The 17,296-nt window shown below is 55.4% G+C and overlaps 1 protein-coding gene across 1 annotated transcript; it reads left to right on the forward strand.

Annotated features, from left to right (window-relative positions):
- The first annotated feature begins 122 nt into the window (after positions 1-122).
- FDXR (ferredoxin reductase) lies at positions 123-11,829 on the forward strand. Its single transcript, XM_064151078.1, has 12 exons — positions 123-188; positions 1,110-1,207; positions 2,468-2,563; positions 3,874-3,996; positions 4,710-4,823; positions 5,353-5,454; positions 6,834-6,941; positions 7,151-7,235; positions 7,891-8,090; positions 8,814-8,985; positions 9,383-9,556; positions 11,226-11,829. Exons 1-12 carry the CDS (start codon positions 143-145, stop codon positions 11,354-11,356), a joined length of 1,449 nt encoding a protein of 482 aa, XP_064007148.1. The 5' UTR covers positions 123-142; the 3' UTR covers positions 11,357-11,829.
- Positions 11,830-17,296: the final 5,467 nt, after the last annotated feature.

The raw sequence follows: 17,296 nt of genomic DNA on the forward strand, positions 1-17,296 counted from the left end.
GCAACAGTCGCAGGCCGCCATTGGCTGCCGGCTCGGGGGCGGGGCACACGGCGCTATAGGGGCGGGGTTATGCTAAACAGGGCGGTGTCCCGCCTCTCTATTGGTCAGCGGGAGGAGGGGCGGGGACAGCGGCAGCGGCGGCATGGGGTGCGGCGGCGCGTGCTGGAGAGGCAGCGGCGTCCCGGGCGGTGAGGGGCGGGCCCTGGCGGCGTCCGGGGCAAACAGGTGTCCCTGGACCGAGGGGTCCGGGACTCCAGCGGCAACCGGGGCTGCGGGGGTAGCGGGACCGGGAGAAACGGCGCTGTGGGCCGTAATAGGCACGGGGGAAAACGGGGCTGTGGGCCTGAGCAGCTGCAAAGTGAACTAGAATCGACACTGTGGGCCCGGGGCAACCGGAGCTGCCAGCGGAGGTGGGACCGGGAGAACCAGGACTGTGGTCCCTAAGAGCTTTGAGGGAAACAGGCTAGGGAAGCCAGGGCTGTGGGCCTGAGCGGCTACAGCGAGAACCGAGCCCCGGGGAACGGCGGCTGCGGGTCGGAAGGGCTGCGGAGGGATCCAGTCCCCAGGGAACAAGGGCTTCGGAGAGTAACCGGGATGGTGGCGGCGGCTTCAGGAACGGTGCCCATCAGGCCCAGGTGCCCAGGAGGAACACTAGGAGTGAGGAACACGGGGCTGGCGGCAGGAGCATTCCCTGCGTTGGGGGTTCGGGTTGCCGGGATGCCCGGTGCTCGTCCGGCTGAGATGGAGACCCTCCGGTGCGTGGGGGTGCAGCGCTTTGTGGTGCACTTCTCTGGGGCAGCTGACAGCCCCTGCGCACTACTGCCCGTCCCGACCCAGCTGTGAGCGCCACGGCCACGGCCTTGGCCGAGCGTGGAGGCCTCTGCCCTTGACCTCGAGGTGTTCCCGCCTCAATCCTCTTGGCTGGGCCGCGCCGCGGGGCCGGTACATAAACCCGGCTGGTACATAAACCCGCTGCCACTGTGCGCCATGGCCGGTACCGGGGCAAGAGCCGCTCTGGGTCATCGCTGAGTGGGAGGGAAGAGCAGTGGCTGGGCCTGGGGGTAGCGCCACCTGCAGCATGATTTCCTCTCCGCGCTTCCTACCTGCAGGACTCAGGCGGTGGCTGTCCTCAGCTGCCCCGGCACCTCGGATCTGTGTGGTGGGCAGCGGGCCCGCCGGCTTCTACACGGCTCAGCACATCCTCAAGGTACTGGGCTGGGCTCTGGCGTCAGCACAGGGCAGGGACCTGCCCGCTGAGGGAGACATCGCCAGGCCGCTGGGCTCCAAGTGGGATCGGGAGGGGGTTTGTGATCTCCTGGCCCTGCTTTAGCTGGCTTTGTGTTGTTTGGTGTCTGCCTGGGGCAGCCCTGACTCCATAGATTCCTCCTGGTCCTCTTCACCTTGAACGGGCACCCCTGTCCCTACCCTGCCCCTAGGTCACCCAGGCCTGGCCTGGGTTGCTGCGAGTTCAGCCCAAGTAAGTTTTCCATAATTCAATAATCAGTAGACACCTGACCCTGCCCATGACAGGGGAGTGGAACTAAATGATCTTTAAGGTCCTTTCTGACCCAAACCATATTGTGATTCTGTCTGCCTCACTCAGAGCCACTGTCATCCAAAAGGGATGGTGTGAACTGTATGGTAATGTGCAGGGCCTGCTCTCCCACCTCCTCCTCTCCCTGGTGAATTGAGGCCCATGGATGGTCTTTTACCTGCTGAGGCCCACGGGTGGTCTTTTTACCTGCTATCTGTATGTGTCAGAGCTTTGGGTAGTTGTGTCTGTTGGGAAATGAGACCTGAGCATGAGATTGTGCTGCTGGCACCCATCAGAGATACAGCAGCTTAACCCTATCATTAAACTGTGCTGTGTTTTCTCCAGCATGTGTTGGAAAATAGCTGTCACTAAGCCTCAGGGACATATTTCAGGGCCGTTTAATCTCCTGGAAGAGGCTGACTCAAAGTACAAGATAACAAAAGCCTTGTGGCTAAACGTCTGTCTGAAGCTCTGGCCCTGAGGTGACTCAGCTCAGTGGGATCTCAGGGCACAGGCACCTCTGCTGGGGACCATCAGACAGCCTGGCAGCTCCACCAGAACCCAGGGTGGTGGACTCTTTTCCAGCCAGTGTGGGGGCTCTTCTGTCAGCCCCCTGAGTACTGGATAGCCACTGGGTTAAATGTGGAAGATGAGTTGTGGGGTGGGTAGGAGGAGGGAGCTTACTGTGAGGTCTACTCAATGGTGGTTGAGATCATGCTTTGTGCTACACCTCATGATGTGAACTGGCAGCGACAGGTACATCCTGTGCTTGGAAGAGTCTGGAGCAGGCTTTTTTTGTCTACAGGGTCTTGCAGTCTCCCTTCCTGCCGTGTATTTTCCCCAGCAGTAGGCGAGCATTGTGTGTCCCACCTGAGCTGCTGAGCTCCTGTGGCCTTTCTGTCCTTATGCCTTAATTGTGACTTCCTTCTGCAGCACCATGGCGGGGCCCAAGTGGACATCTATGAGAAGCTGCCTGTTCCCTTTGGGCTCGTCCGTTTTGGGGTGGCCCCTGACCACCCTGAAGTGAAGGTTAGTCCTGGCTTCCTTCCCTTGCCTGTGTGGTTTCACACAGTGATGCTGGTGGGTGCAGGTGAGGAGTTTCTGTCCTTTGTGGTGCCTCAAGACTTGCTGTGGTGTGGAGAAGTCCATGTTTCCTCCTTGTATATGCTGAGACTCAGCAAGGCTGATGCTACATGATGTGGGAGAGACCTTAGGACTCTGGGCAGTGTGTCAAGAACAGAGGCTTGTGATGGGAAATGCTGCTCCTGATGCTGGCCAGCCTGGTCTAGGGCAAGACCAGGGAGCACAGGCGGGTTTCTTTGTCCAAGAAACTTTCCAGTGGCAGGATCTTGTCCATTTGCTGCAGTCACTGTTTGCCTCAACTGAGTGTGTTCCTGTTCTGGAAGCACACAGTCTGCTGTTAGAGGTGATGGAGCTGGGATATAGGTGTGCAGCTGGGCAAGGAGAACTTTGAGATCAACCACCTTCCTTTGCCTTGCATCAGGCTTGAGTTGTCTCTAGGGTTATCTGATGTTTCTGAGCTGGGCTGGAGGTATTTGGAGTGGTAGGACACAGCACACTTGGACACAAGGAGATCCAGGCACAGACATACTTTGTGATGGTTTCCTCTAATCCCTGGAAATCGTTAGACCACGATGGCTGAATCCTTTGAGCTGAGAGATGAGGGTGGACATAATGGGTGTGGGGCAGCTTCTGCAGTATGGTGGCATTCAGGCTTTAACCAGGCTGAGTCCAGCTGGAGCTGCAGAGAAGTGGTAGTTTTGCTGTGTAGTCTCAGTTGCTCAGAAGGAAAGGCTTTGTGTGCCATCCTGCCCTGTGTCCTCTTGTGCTGAAGTGGATCTCAGGAAGGTTTGAGATGAAAGGTTCATCAGGCAGTGCTCTGATGGAAATGTTGTGTTGGTGGGACCCCCTTGCAAGCCTTGCTTTTGGGAAGGAATTTTCACCTCATCCTTGGGAGTGCTTAAGATGAGGCTGGATGAGACTTTCAGCAATGTGGACAAGTTGAATACGTCCCTACCCGTGTCAAAGGAGTTGAAACCAGAAGATCTTTAAGGTCTCTTCCATTCTATGATTCTATGGCTGGAAGGGTCCTGTCTTCTGGTGAGTGCAAAAGATGGATTTGCCTTTCCACAGAGGCTGCTGGAAAGAATGCCAAGTCCCAGCTGCGCTTATCTCTGTTGTTAGATAAAACGTCTCAGAATAGCTGCCTTGGAAAGGGGGAGAAGCATCTCAAGGCTGGGGTTGGGGACAGAAACAGCAAGCCTTGGCCCTGGCTGGGGCTTGGACATAACTCCCTGGTGTTTGTCTGATCTTGGCAGAACGTGACCAACACCTTCACGCAGACGGCGCGCTCGGAGCGCTGCGCCTACTACGGGAACGTCACCGTGGGGAGGGACGTCACGGTGGCAGAGCTGCAGCAGGCTTACCACGCCGTGGTGCTGGTGGGTACTGAGCCACAGAGCTCCCCTGAAGTCATGGGGAAGGTCTGCAGGGTTATTCCCCCCCGGGATCTTGGGAATAGGGTTTGGATGAGATGTTTCTAGGTGCCTTATTTCCATGCTAGATGCTGCCCAGCATTGGGACATGCTCTGAGGGTTGTCTGAAGCCTTGCCAGGAGCATGTGCTGGAGCATGGCATCGAATGAGGTCTCTGAAACTTCATGGAATAGAATGGAATCAGCCAGGTTGGAAGAGACCTCCAAGGTCATTCAGTCCAACCTGTCACACAACCCTATCCAGTCAACTAGACCATGACACTAGGTGCCTCATCCAGTCTCTTCTTGAACACCTCCAGGGACAGCAACTCCACCACCTCCCTGGGCAGCCTGTTCCAGTGGCCAATCACCGTCTCAGACTGCTGGGGGAACGAGTTAAGGAGCCATTTCCCTGTGGTGGCTAATCCCTCATGTTCAGTCAGCTTGTTGTGTTCTGCCTTGGCCCAAGAAGGCCAAGTTTGACTCTGGAGCCTAGGGTGTTGGGGTGACTGAAGCCCTGTACTCAAGCTGTGTGTAACCCCTCCCTTGACTCTCTTGGCAGTCAGGAAAGGTTGTCAGCCCTATTGGCTCCCTGGCAGCACCCGGAAGGGGCCATTTGTGTTTTGTCAGCCAGCCCTGCTGACGGTGACATCTCTGACTCTTTGTCTGCTCCCTGCCCAGAGTTATGGTGCTGAAGGTAACCGTGTGCTGGGGATCCCAGGGGAGAAGCTCTGCGGCGTTCATTCGGCTCGTGCCTTCGTGGGCTGGTACAATGGGCTGCCCGAGAACCGGGAGGTGAGTATGGCAGGGTCTTCCCCTGCTGCCTCCCCATCCTCCATCCAAAATGCTGGCAGGCAGCTCCAGATTAAGCCCTGAAAGGCCTGCAGTTGGAAAAGATTAGCAGGCACCACGAGAAATCCTCCTTAGATGGTAGAAATGTGAGCAATTTGCACATCAGTGAGAGCGGATTAGCTGGCACTGTAGGCTGGCAGCACGTTTTGGCCAGGCCAGATGGGAACTGGGTGGGGAGGGGGAATGTGTACTCTGCTTTGGCCTAAAGAGGTTTTTGGGCCAAACCAGCTCCTGCTTTCAGAGATGCCATCACAGGAGGAGGAGGAGGAGAGGCATGCTCGAGTGCCTGGAGTGGCTGTGTTGTTTCGTCTGCTGGAGCAGGAGGCTGGTGTGGAGTTTCTGCATCTGCACCACCTCTTATTGGGGAAAAGAGGAGCGGAAGGAAGTTTGGATGGTGGGAGAGTCTTTGTGAGGATGGACAACATGGAGGTTGGGTGGATTCACTCACCAGCTGGTTTTTCTGCCATTGCAGCTGAAGCCTGACCTGAGCTGTGAGACGGCTCTGATCCTGGGACATGGGAATGTGGCGCTGGACGTTGCCCGGATCCTCTTGTCCCCACTACAGCTCCTCAGGGTCAGTCACGGGGGTACTACAGAGGCAGCCTGGGGCACAAATTCTTTCCTTGCTGGGTGGCAGCAAAACTTCAAATTCTTTGGGATCTTTCCCCAGGAAAGACTGTTGCCTCTCAGATGCACCCTATGGATTTACAGTCCATAGGAAGTAATCCAGGGCTGCAGCCATGCCTTGGGAAATGCTGCAGAGCTCTCTGGATTCCTGGTGCCTCTTGGGTTGCTGGTTCCTAAAATGTTGGCATTTGAGCTTCATCCTTTCCTGTCCTACAAGAAGCAAAAGAGAAGCTGCTTGTCCTTTCCTGGATGAGGCACTTAGTGCCATGGTCTAGTTGATTGGATAGGGCTGGGTGACAAGGTTGGACTGGATGACCTTGGAGGTCTCTTCCAACCTGGTTAATTCTATGATTCTATGATTCCCACCACCAAACTAAAAGATTCTGGTGGGATTTTTGTTTTCCTGGTGCAGCTGAGGGCAGCAGCCTGGTTTCTGCTGGCACCACTGGGCGTACTGGGGGCTTGTCTAAGCTGTTGAGCCTCTCAACCTGCTGCATGCTCCCCTGTAGATAGCTGAGAGCTGGTGTGCACCAGCTGCTTCATACAGCTGTTGCCCCAGATGTTGGAGGAATGCCACAGGGTTTGTTACAGCTGTGCCACAACTTCCTGTATTAATATCTAAATTAAATTAACCCCCTCCCACACGTGGAGGCACTGCCAAACAGTGCCTTGAGCCAACTGGGAAGCAGTGCTGGCAAGAGCACAGTGCTAGAAATGAGTGCCAGGGTGTGAAGGCAGTTTGGTGTTAAGAATGTTGGTCTGGAGAGGTTTCTTTTTGTGACCTGGTGTCCCTCCCATTGCATCTCCCCTGGAAAAGGTCTTCTGGTGTTCTAGATGCACACAGATGGTTGAAACCAGGTAGTTGCTGCAAGACAGCTCTGGGTGACCCCTGGCCATGAGTGTGCTTGAGCTGGGAGCTGGCTGGGATGGGCAGGCAGTGGTTTGAGCTGTGCCTTGTGGTGGGTTTCACCCAGGGACCTGTACATCCTGAGCTGAGAAGTGACTTGACAGCATGTGTACCCTAAAATGGAGATGACTGGAAGGCTTTGCCCAAGATGCCCCTGCCTGGCTGGGTCCCTGAGGCAGTCTCAGGGGCGCTGGCTCGTTGCCTCTGCTGTGTTATGGCTTCGGAAGCAACACTCAGCACTGAGGGACCAACTGTGCAGGGGGCTCTGTGCAGAGGAGATGACTCCTTCTCTGTCCTCGCCCAGCTCTCTGCATGCACAACTTGCTTTGATGATGATTTTTTCACCTTCAGAGGCTGTGCCTTTCTTCCATCTCCCTCCAGATCTGCCCTCATCCCACCCTCCTGCCTCTGTTTTGCAGAAGACAGACATCACTGCTGGCTCCCTGGCAGCTCTCGCCTGCAGCAAGGTGAAGCGTGTCTGGCTGGTTGGGAGGAGGGGACCTCTCCAAGTTGCTTTCACTATCAAGGTAAGGCTGGAGGTGCTGGAGGGCAGCTGTGTGTCTCAGCCTGGAGCCTCAGGCTGCCTGTTCCTGGTGAACAGAGGTGGTCTAGGGATGGGTAGGGGTCCCAGGTGTCCTCCTTCTTGCACGCATTTGCTGGCTTCTACCCTGGGGACTGGGGCTGTTGGACAGCCTCTCTGTGCTGGAGGTAACATCTTCCTGCCTCCAATTGCCAGGAGCTGCGGGAGATGATAAACCTGCCTGGTACCAGACCTGTCCTGAGCCCTGCTGACTTCACAGGCCTTGAAAATGCTATTAAAGGTGAGGGGAATGTGCTGTGCCCCAAAATATGCCATGGTCCTCTGGAGAGGGGCTCACCTTGGTTGTGATCTGTCAATGTTCAGAATGTGCATCAAATAAACTCTTGCCCTGTGCTTAATGCCTGGTGTGTGAAAGCCAAGTGACCATGGCATGGCTCGGCTCATCCTCAGAGTGCTGGGAGGCCACGAAGACAAGAGAGCAGCCTGTTGCTGTGGTTGTGCAGCTGCTTAGCTTCTCGGGACTGACAATCTGAGTGATGAGGGCAGGAGGTTCAGCAGGGCTGGGGGAACCTTGCAAGAGAGATCCCAGGGCTATTGATTTAAGAGCTTCCTGCAGAGCTAAAAAGAAAACACCAAGTTCAGGGGTGTCCAGAGACTTGCTCTTTTCCACAGGCTGCTGCCTCTAAGCATCAGCAAGACAGCAAAATCTCAGCCTTTGATTTGTGTGTCCCACTGGCCTCAAGCCTCAGGAGCTCTCCTGGTCACTTGGACTTGCAGTTTGTCATCTCAAAGGCATCAAATTCCCATCAGCATGACAAACTCCAAAGTGATGCTCACATACCACTGAAAGTGCCTTGATGTGGCCTTGGCTCTGTGAGGTGTCCCAAGGGGCTTTCGCTGTGGTTCCTGTGCTGAATCCTTATCTTTTTTCCTAGATGCCCCAAGGCCCAGGAAGCGACTGACTGAGCTGATGATCAAAACAGCCCTGGAAAAGCCTGGGGAGAAGACTGTGGAGGTGCAGGCAGCAGCCCCTCGGGAGTGGGGGCTGAAGTTCCAGCGCAGCCCTCAGGAGATGCTGCCCAGTGCTGATGGGACTCGAGTGAGAGGGGTTCGTCTGGCCCTGACACGCCTGGAGGTAAGGGCTTGTGGTGGGGCTGGTGTGGCCCTAGCAGGACTGCAGGCATGTGGAGCAGGACACGTTCCATCCCTGCAGCCCTTGGGAATCTCTCCAAGCACGTTTTTGCATTCCCTGGCTGGCTAGGGGGATGCTGGCAGGCTCTTCTCCTTAGTTCCAAACTACCACTCCTTGTCCTTCACCCTGTTCAAAAGTCTGTCTCCAACTTTCTGACTGGCCCCTTTAAAGTCCTGAAAGACCACAAGAAGGTCTCCCTGAAGCCTTCTCTTCTGCAGGCTGAACAATCCCAACTTTTTCAGCCTTCACATCAGAGGGGTTCCCATCATTGTGGCCTCCTTTAGCCTTACTACTACAGGTCCCTGTCTGTGCTGAGGACTCCAGAGCTGGCCCTAGCACTGCAGCAGGCGTCTCTGCAGAGCAGAGGGGCAGAATTCCCTCTCTCCACCTGCTGCCCATGTTGCTGAGGATCAACCCAGGAGACTGTTGGCTCTCTGGCTAATGCCCAGCTCTTCATCTGCCAACACCCCCAAGTCCTTCTCCACAGGGCTGCTCTCCATCTACTCATCCCTCAGCCTGTCTTTGTGTTTGAGGTTGCCCTGCCCCAGGTGCAGGACTTGGCACTTGGCCTTGTTGAACCTCATGGGGTTCAAAGCTGTTAAAGGGGACCAAAGGAGGCTACTGCTCTGTGGCTGGTGATCAGCAGCTGCTTCCTTCCTCTCTCAGGGCTCAGGTGACTCTGCTAGAGCCATCCCCACTGGAGATGTGGAGGAGCTGGAGTGTGGGCTGGTGCTCAGCAGCATTGGCTACCAGAGCCTGCCCCTGGACCCAGCAGTGCCTTTTGATGCCCAGCGTGGTGTTATCCCAAACAGCTCTGGCAGAGTGGAGGGTGTCCCAGGTCTGTATCCACAGGGATGTGTGTGGTCTGAAGGAACACAGCTGGTGGGCTGGGGGATTTGGGGTGGGAAGCTCCATTTACCTAGGCCACTGGCATGAAGTCAGAGAGTGGAAACTGAGAACATGAGCTCCCTCTGTTAGGTGTTAAGAACTGGCCCATCCCCAGCTCACTGCAGAGGTGTCTGCTTTGGCAGCAAACAGTGCTGAGGGGTCTGGGAGTTTGCTGGGTTTGTTACTGGGGCAGTACAGCCCCTATGGCTGCTGAGTGCCAGTGGGCAGGCATGTGAAGCCCTGTGCCCACTGAAGGGCTCCACTCTGTTCTTGTGACACCCAGGGACAGGGCAAGGAGGAGTCACAGCCAGGTGGTGGACCAAGCTTACTGTTCTGTGCCCATGCAGGTCTGTACTGCAGTGGGTGGGTGAAGAGAGGACCCACGGGGGTGATCATCACCACCATGAATGACAGCTTTGACACTGCCCAGTCTGTGCTGGAGGATCTCCAGGTGGGCACTCTGGACGTGTCCACCTCCAGAGAAGGCTTTGGAGCCGTGGAGAGCATCCTGCGCAGCCGAGGTCAGTGTGTGTGGGGCATGAGCTGCTGCAGCAGCCAGCGTGGATCATGGAATCCTAGAATGGTCTGGGATGAAAGACACCTCTGGAGGTCATCCAGTCTGGGCCCCCTGCAGTCAGCAGGGACATCCCTACTAGCCCAGGTCACCCAGGGCCCCGTCAAGCCTCACCTTGAATGTCTCCAGGGAAGGGGCCTCAACCACTTCTGTGGGCAACCTGCTCCAGTGCTCCACCACCCTCATAGTAAAGAATTTGTTCCTAACATCCAATCTAAATTTGCTCTTCTCAAGCTTGAACCCATTGCCCCTTGTCCTGTCACTGCAGGCCTTTGTAAACAGCTTCTCTTTATCCTTCCTGTAGGCCCCCTTCAGGTACTGGAAGGCTGCTATTAGGTCTCCCCCAGAGCCTCCTCTTCCCTAGACCGAACACCCCCAGCTCCTTCAGCCTGTCCTCGCAGCAGAACTGCTCCAACCCTCTGATCGTTTTCATGGCCCTCCTCTGGACCTGCTCCATCAGGTCCATGTCCTTCCTATAATGAGGGCTACAGAACTGGACACAGTACTGCAGCTGAGGTCTCGCCAGAGCAGAGTGAAGTGGTAGAATCCCCTCTCTGGATCTGTTTGCCACACTTCTTTTGATGTAGCCCAGGATGTGATTTGCCTTCTGGACTGCAGGTGCACACTATCTGCTCATGTCCAACTTCTTGTCCACCAGCACCCCAAGTCCCTTTCCACAGGGCTGCTCTCTAACACCTCATCCCCCAGCCTGTACTGATAGTGAGCATTGTTCCATCCCAGGTGCAGGACCCTGCACTTGCTCCTGTTGAACTTCACAAGGTTCCTTGGGCCCACCTCTCCAGCCTGTCCAGGTCCCTCTGCATGACCCCCCATCCTTCTGGTGTATCCACACTGCCACACAGTTTGGTGTCATCTGCAAACTTGCTGGTGGTGCCCTCAATCCCACTGTCTGTGTCATTGATAAAAATATTAAATAGCACAGAGATGATGAAGCCAAACTCCTCCTGGATCAGGGTATCCTGGGGCAGCAACTCCCACAAGCCACTATTGGGAGTGGAAACCAAACCAAGGAAACATGCTGCTGTTTTTGTTGCTCCAAGGACCAGGTTGAGCAGGACTTGAAATCCTTCAGGCTCAGTGTGATTGCTGAGGTTAATGACCACCTTCTGGGAAGGGCTGTTAAAAGCAGCACAGACCTTGGGTAGGATGTCACTGTCAGCTGCCTCCACAGCCAGCTATTGCTTTTGAGTGGTTTTCCAAGCAATCCTTCCAGGCCATTTTGGGGGGGAAATTAAAACGCCCAGGAGAGTAATTCACTGTTGCTGTGTTTAAAGGTGTTCAATTAAAGTGTGTGTGTTTTGCCTCCTAACTGTCTGAGGCTTAACAGGGAAGTGAGAGCATATTGTCCCCCAAGGTGGTGCTGTGTTCACCATTGTTGCAGCTTGTAAAGGTCTGACTGATCTGAGTCGGCTGGAACCTGCCAGCCCTCTCCTCACAGCAGTGGAATTTATTGTTCCTTTGTGAGGCTGGGTGCCAGCACCGTGTGGGAAAGGGCAGGGTTTGCTGGCAGCTCGAGTGTCTGTGCACAGGGAGGTGAGGCTGAACTGCTTTCCCCTTGGTTAACTTCTCTCTTCCATCTCTCACTGTCACCCTAGGGGTCCGTCCTGTTTCCTTCTCTGACTGGGAGAAGATAGATGCTGCTGAAGTGGCAAGAGGCAAAGCTGCTGGCAAGCCCCGGGAGAAGATAGTGGATCCTCAGGAGATGCTGCAGCTGATTGGGCAGTAAAGCAGCAGCAATGGAAAGGTGGCACTGGTCCAGCTGCTATGCCAGCAGGTTACAGACATAGCCCAGGAGCACAGGGCTTGTGCCTAGAGCTGGTGGCTGCTCTGGGGAGGTTTGATACTTGAGCCTCTCCCCTAAGGATGAACTCTGGCTTCCCAAAGTGAAAGTCTCAATGCATTGGAGGCTGCTGGATGGCCCTGCACTGGCCCAGGAGCTGCCACTCCTGGAGGTGATTCTTGTCACTGGGATCCTTCAAGCAGAAAGGAATTGATTGGAAATGTGCACTGGATGGGGCAAATATGCCCCAGGCTGGAGCCCTGCCCAGGCACTGCCCTGTGGCAAGTCACACAGAGAACCTTCCTTGTGTCTTTAAGCCAAATGGCTTCATGGCCTTGTCATTCATGCCTTAGCAGGCTTCTTTTAGTAATAATTGTTTTTTAAAATAGAATAAACCCTTCCAGGAAAGCCAAACTGAACCTGCAGTTCATCTCTGCCTTCTTTGTGACCACCTTTATCTCAGAGCAGCCAGCAGGATGCCACATCTCCTGCAATGTGTCCCAGGACAAGGCAGCTCCTCAGGCAGGGAGGGACCATTGGCTCTGCATTTGTTCTGAGCTTCAAACCAACAGCCAGGGGCATTCATTTGCCTTCTGCCTCCCCCAGTGCCACCCAGCAGAGTTTGGGTTTTAGCTGGTGAGGTGGCCTGGGCTAACAAAGGTGTCATTGCCGTGTTCTGGATCATGAGGGACTCTATGCTTATGGAATCAGACTTGTTTTGATTGGAAAAGACCTCTAAGATTATCAGGTCCAACCATTGACCTGATACCACTGTGGCTGTTAAACTGTGTCCTAAAGTGCCATGTCCACATGTTTCTTGATCCCATTCACTTTCCTACTCCTGCTGGCCACACAGTTGCTGGCCCAGGCCAGGATGCTGTTGGTCTCCTTGGCCACCTGGGCACCCTGCTGGCTCCTGCCCGGGCAGATGTCAACCAGCACCTTCTCTGCTGGGCATTTTCCAGGCACTCAGCCTGGAGTATTCATGGGATTCTTGTAACCCAAGTGCAGGACCCAGCACTTGGCCTTACTGAACCTCATCCAACTGACCCAGCCTGGCCAGAGCCCTTTGCAGCGCCTTCATTGGTACCTGCCAGTGCTGAGCAGTGCAAGCAGAGCCTTTAGCCCTTTGACATCACTCACTAGAGGCAGGGAGGGTGAGGGTATATATTATTTTATGGCTTTTGTGTTTTGAAGCTTATTAAATGCTTCTCTTAGCCCAGATTGCCTATGGTGACGGTGTCAGGGTTTAAGCCAGATTACAAACCGTGAGCCATAATCGCCTCTTTATCCCTGGTGCAGGGGCCACGTCAGCGTGTCCCCCTCCTCCCCTGGCCTTCCTGCCACCCACGCTGTCCCCAGCAGGATTCCAACTGCTCCTCTGTGACCTGTCTCAATGGTGACAGTGGCACTTGGAAACAAATCAGGCTGCTTGATGGAGCCAGAGGGGAAATGGAGCCAGGGCAGCTGGTGGGGGTTTGTCTCAGGCTCACGCTCTGCTGAACCTTCTCTCTTCTGCAGCAGAGGATTTGCCCATCAGGGCACTGGACTCCCACATCTCTGATTCACCTTAGGGACGGGAGATCTCTGGGTCTCTCCCTTTCCCCCCCCACCCCCCTCTTCTTTCTTTTCCCCTTTTCTATTTAAATCTCATTTGCAGGCTCATTAAGAAAGTGAGGAAATGTGATAGTGGGAACTGGTAGGCAAACGAGCAATAAAGCTTTTGTGGAACAGCTGCTTGTGTGATGTGGCACTGGTTACGTCTGGCGGCTGATGCAGTCCTGATGCTGAACTCTTGAGAGGGAGATTACATCAGCTCTGGGTTTGGAGGTGAATAAGCACTTTGGAAAGCAGGGTGTGGAGCTGAGGGGGCTTGTGCTCGGGGAGAGGAGCAGCCCTTTGGGTAGGTAGCCCAGCCAGAAACGTGCTGGTGAGGAGGTTGTGGTTGCACCAAACCTGCTGTGGTTGCACCAAACCTGCAGGTACTGGGAAGAGCTGAGCTGGATCTGCCCCAGGGGTTTCTTCCATGACACCCTGAACGTTGCCATTGGGGTGCTGTTGGAGCCATGATACAGGCCACCCACAAACAGCTGTTCCCAAACTGGTGGGGCTTTCAGGGTAGTTTTGGGGCTGTGCTAGCAGATTGAGGGGAGCATCTGTCTTTGCTGAGCTCAATGTCCTTGTTCAATCCAGAACTTGGCCAAGGCCCTGGGTTTAATGCTGGGCTGTGGGAAAGCCATGGGATAATCAAGGTCAGTGAAGGGCAGGGATAGAGGACTGAGCCTCATGGGCAGAGGAAGGATCATTACGATCATGTAAATCCTTTTTCAATATCTGCAGCTCTCCCTTCCCCTGCTGCCTGCAGCCCTGTGCCCCAGCCCGGGGTCCCTCTGCCTCCCCATTGCTGCAGGAGCTCTCTGATTCTTTTCCTCCAGGTACCGGGATGCGTCCGGCTTTCCAGCAAGGTCCTCATCCCTGGTATCCTTGTCATTAGGTGGCGCTGGGAGGCTGGTAACGGGGAGCAGAGAGGGCCTGGCTGGAGCTGGAGGGGTGGCCTTGCATCCTCGGGGCTGGGGTGTGGGGCGTGACTCCCTCTCTTGCTGCCTGCACAGCCCCAGCCTGGGTGCGGAGCAGGCTGAAGGTTCCCCACAGGCTTCTGTTAACATCCAGGATCTGCTTTGAGGCTTGATTATCCTTCTGTTTACCCCAAGGATGTCCCCACTGTGGTGATTATAGGGGTGAGAGGGGCAGCAACCCCCACACCCTCCACTTTCTGAAGCAGCTGGAGGAGGAGAAGCTCCAAAACTGTTTTCTGTGGCGAGTAAGGAGCTGGGAAGATGATGCCATGAGGAAAACCCCTCTGCTGTTGGAAAGAGGCCTGAATGGCTGAAAGTCATCACTGCCAGCCCTTAATGTGGACTGTCCTGCTCTGATGAGTTATGGTTCAGCTTAGCTTTAATGAGACTGCACAAAGCTGGTGGCCAGCAGCATATGGTGAGGGATGGCCTTGAGACCAGCCAGGTAAGGCTGTGTGGTTCCCACCCCACATCTTCCCATGCTGTGCTTCCCTTTGCTACCTTGTATGCTGCTCTGAAAGGCCAACAGGCTTGGCTGTGGAGCAGAGAGCTGGGCATGGCATGGGATGGGTGCACGGGAAACTCATCTGGGTCTTTGCAACCTCCTGACGCTGCCGTGCCTCAGTTTCCCCAGCTGCAGAGCTGTGCGGGCTGCCTCCTCTGCCGTGAGGTTCTCAGTGCTGGGCAGCTTGGAGTGACTCGAGGAAGGAGCAGGTCTGAGACACCCCCGAAGCTCCTATCGATACTGCAATTTGCAGTTACACCTGGGAGACAAGTGCAGGGCTCTGGCTGGCTTTGCAACAGGCTACTTCCCGACTTGGGCTGTCCGAAGGAGCACCTAGAACCTGGGAAGCAGGAGCTGACCTGCGCTCCGGAATAAGGGACAAGCCCTCTTGAGCCAGGTCTCTGGCCCAGCAGCGCCAGCAGAAGAAGAGGGTGAAGAAGCTCTTCCACAGCGTGCCCGGTAGCTCCTCTCCCAGCCCCGAGCCCGGTGGCTGCTTTCCCGGCCCCGTGGCCGGCGGTAGCGCAGCTGCAGAGGCGGTGTCCGGTTTTCTGCCGTCCCCTTACCGCATGAATCACCGAACTGCCGCATCCGCCGCCGGGAGCCGGGACCAGTCCGTCTGCGCCGGGGCTTCGCGGGGAACAGATGGCACAGGAGAGTGCTGACCTCAGCGCCTTGGCTGGGCACAGGCACCGGCCCCTGCGTGTGCCCGCCACTCGCTCTCACGGGCACCTCTTCTGAGCCTCCATTTCTCTTCTCTCCAGATCCATCCCCAGCCCTGGGCAAGGAAGGAACAGGTTGGAGTTCGGGTACTGAGCTTTGGGCTCACAGGAGTAGGTTCCCAGCTCCTCTGTGCCCAGGGAACTGCTTCCCTCCTGGCACAACATCAATCCTTCTCTGGAAGGACTCCTAAGGCATCATTGACTCCAGACCCGCCAGAGGCTCTTGGTTTCCATTCCCACTCCAAGGGCACCCTTGCTCCAGAGTTACCCGAGGCTTATGGTTTGCAATCACAGCCTTGGACCCTCCCAGGGTGCTCTGTGCTCCTCAAAATCTTGCCTGTGGTTGCAGTGCTGTGCTGGGCCAGACAGGGGTTGTGTGGGGCCAGAGGATTTCCCTCCACTTGGGATGAACTACACTGGAGGAATCTGCAGGAGCCCATTTCCCAAGGCCAGGGGGGGAGCAGAGGTGAAGGAGATGTAAAGTCCCAGCAGCTGCTGCGAGCTATTCAGGGACACAACAGCATGGGATGAACTTGTGGAGGGCAAGGGCTGGTTACAGAAGGAAGCCATTCCCTCCCTTCCTGGGAAATTCCCGTTTCCAACCTGACAGCTTTGGCTGCTCCATCCCCAACCTCTGGGGCAGCCCAGCAGGTGCATGCCATACCAGGAGGAGGAATTATCCCTGCAGGGATGGAACCATCCCTGTTTATTTTAGCTCCCTTAATTACTGTGAGGGTAGCAGACAGTGGCAGAGGAGCAGAGCTGTGCTGGATCTGTGCTGTGTGTGCACTGGGCATGGCACCATTCCCTGGCTTCTCTCCCACCTTTCTCCTTGCTCTGGTTTCTGCCTCGATTGCTTTTGTGGCTGCTGGGAACTGAGATACCAACCAGCTCTCTGTGGTTAGTTAAGCACCAAAGCCCTGAACAGGATGAAACAGGCTGGGAAGGTGGGGATGGTGCCTGTGGGTGGCTGTGAAGCTGGATGGAGCATAGGAGGAATCAAACTGTTGGAGAGAACCCTCAAAGGTCATTTTGTCCACCCCCAACCCCTGCAGTCAGCAGAGATATTTCTGATTAAGTCAGGTTGCTCAGGACCCCATCAAGCTTGACCTTGAATGTCCCAGGGATTGGGCTTCCAGTGCATCTCTGGGCAACCTGTTCCAGTATTTCACCACCCTTATTGTGAAGAACTTTCTCCTAATGTTGAAAACTTCCTCCTGATGTCTGAAGGTGATCTACACTCACATTTGCTTCTTGAGACCCAGAGGGACAGGGTCAGATGGATGCCCAGGAGTAGCTGGGCTCAGAACTTCTTCATTTTAGGCCAGACTTCTGCAGAAGAGGGCTTGGCAGCTGGCAGGCATGATAGGGATGGGTGACAAGGATCAGAATGGGTGCAGGTCCAGGATGGGTGCAGGATGAAGATGGGTGCAGGTCCATGATCAGTGGAAGTCTGGAATGGTTGAAGATCTGTGGCTAAACCTCAGATGTGTCAGGTGCTCATGGGCACAGCTCAAATGGGCTGTGCCACACAGCTGCCACTCTGCCCTTCCAAGGATGACTTTGGCTTTGTGCTGGCAGTGCACAGCCACAGGTCTTCTCCTTCCCAAAGTCCTGATTTAGAGGCTTGTCCTGCAGAAGATACTGAAGAAGGAGATACTAAAGACACTGGCTCAAGCTGTGTTATGCTGCCTTGGCTGTGGGTGCACCTTGGGGTGGATGCTGTGGGTATGGGCTTGGGTGCAGGTTTACACTGGGAGTTGATGAGCTCCCATTGACATTGCAGGGCTGAGGGAACCAGCATGGAGGGAGCTGGGGCAGAATATACTGTGCAAGGCTTTACCCCAGCCTGGCATGCAAGATGCCAGTGGAGTTGGGATGGGATGCAAGGAGCCTGGATAGAGCCCAAGACACTTTGACGATGATGGTGTTGCTCTGGGTGCATTGGTGCAAAACTAGACTAACATTAGCCTCCTGACATGGCCCTCCTGCCTCCCTCCTGCAACCCCTCATGCATCTCCCTTGCTCCCTGGCCTGCATGCTAGTGGGATTTTCCCTGCAGAAGGTGGCTGCACACCAGGAGCTG

Source organism: Pogoniulus pusillus, chromosome 11 (assembly GCF_015220805.1).
Source record: "Pogoniulus pusillus isolate bPogPus1 chromosome 11, bPogPus1.pri, whole genome shotgun sequence".
NCBI classification, from domain to species: Eukaryota; Metazoa; Chordata; class Aves; order Piciformes; family Lybiidae; genus Pogoniulus; species Pogoniulus pusillus.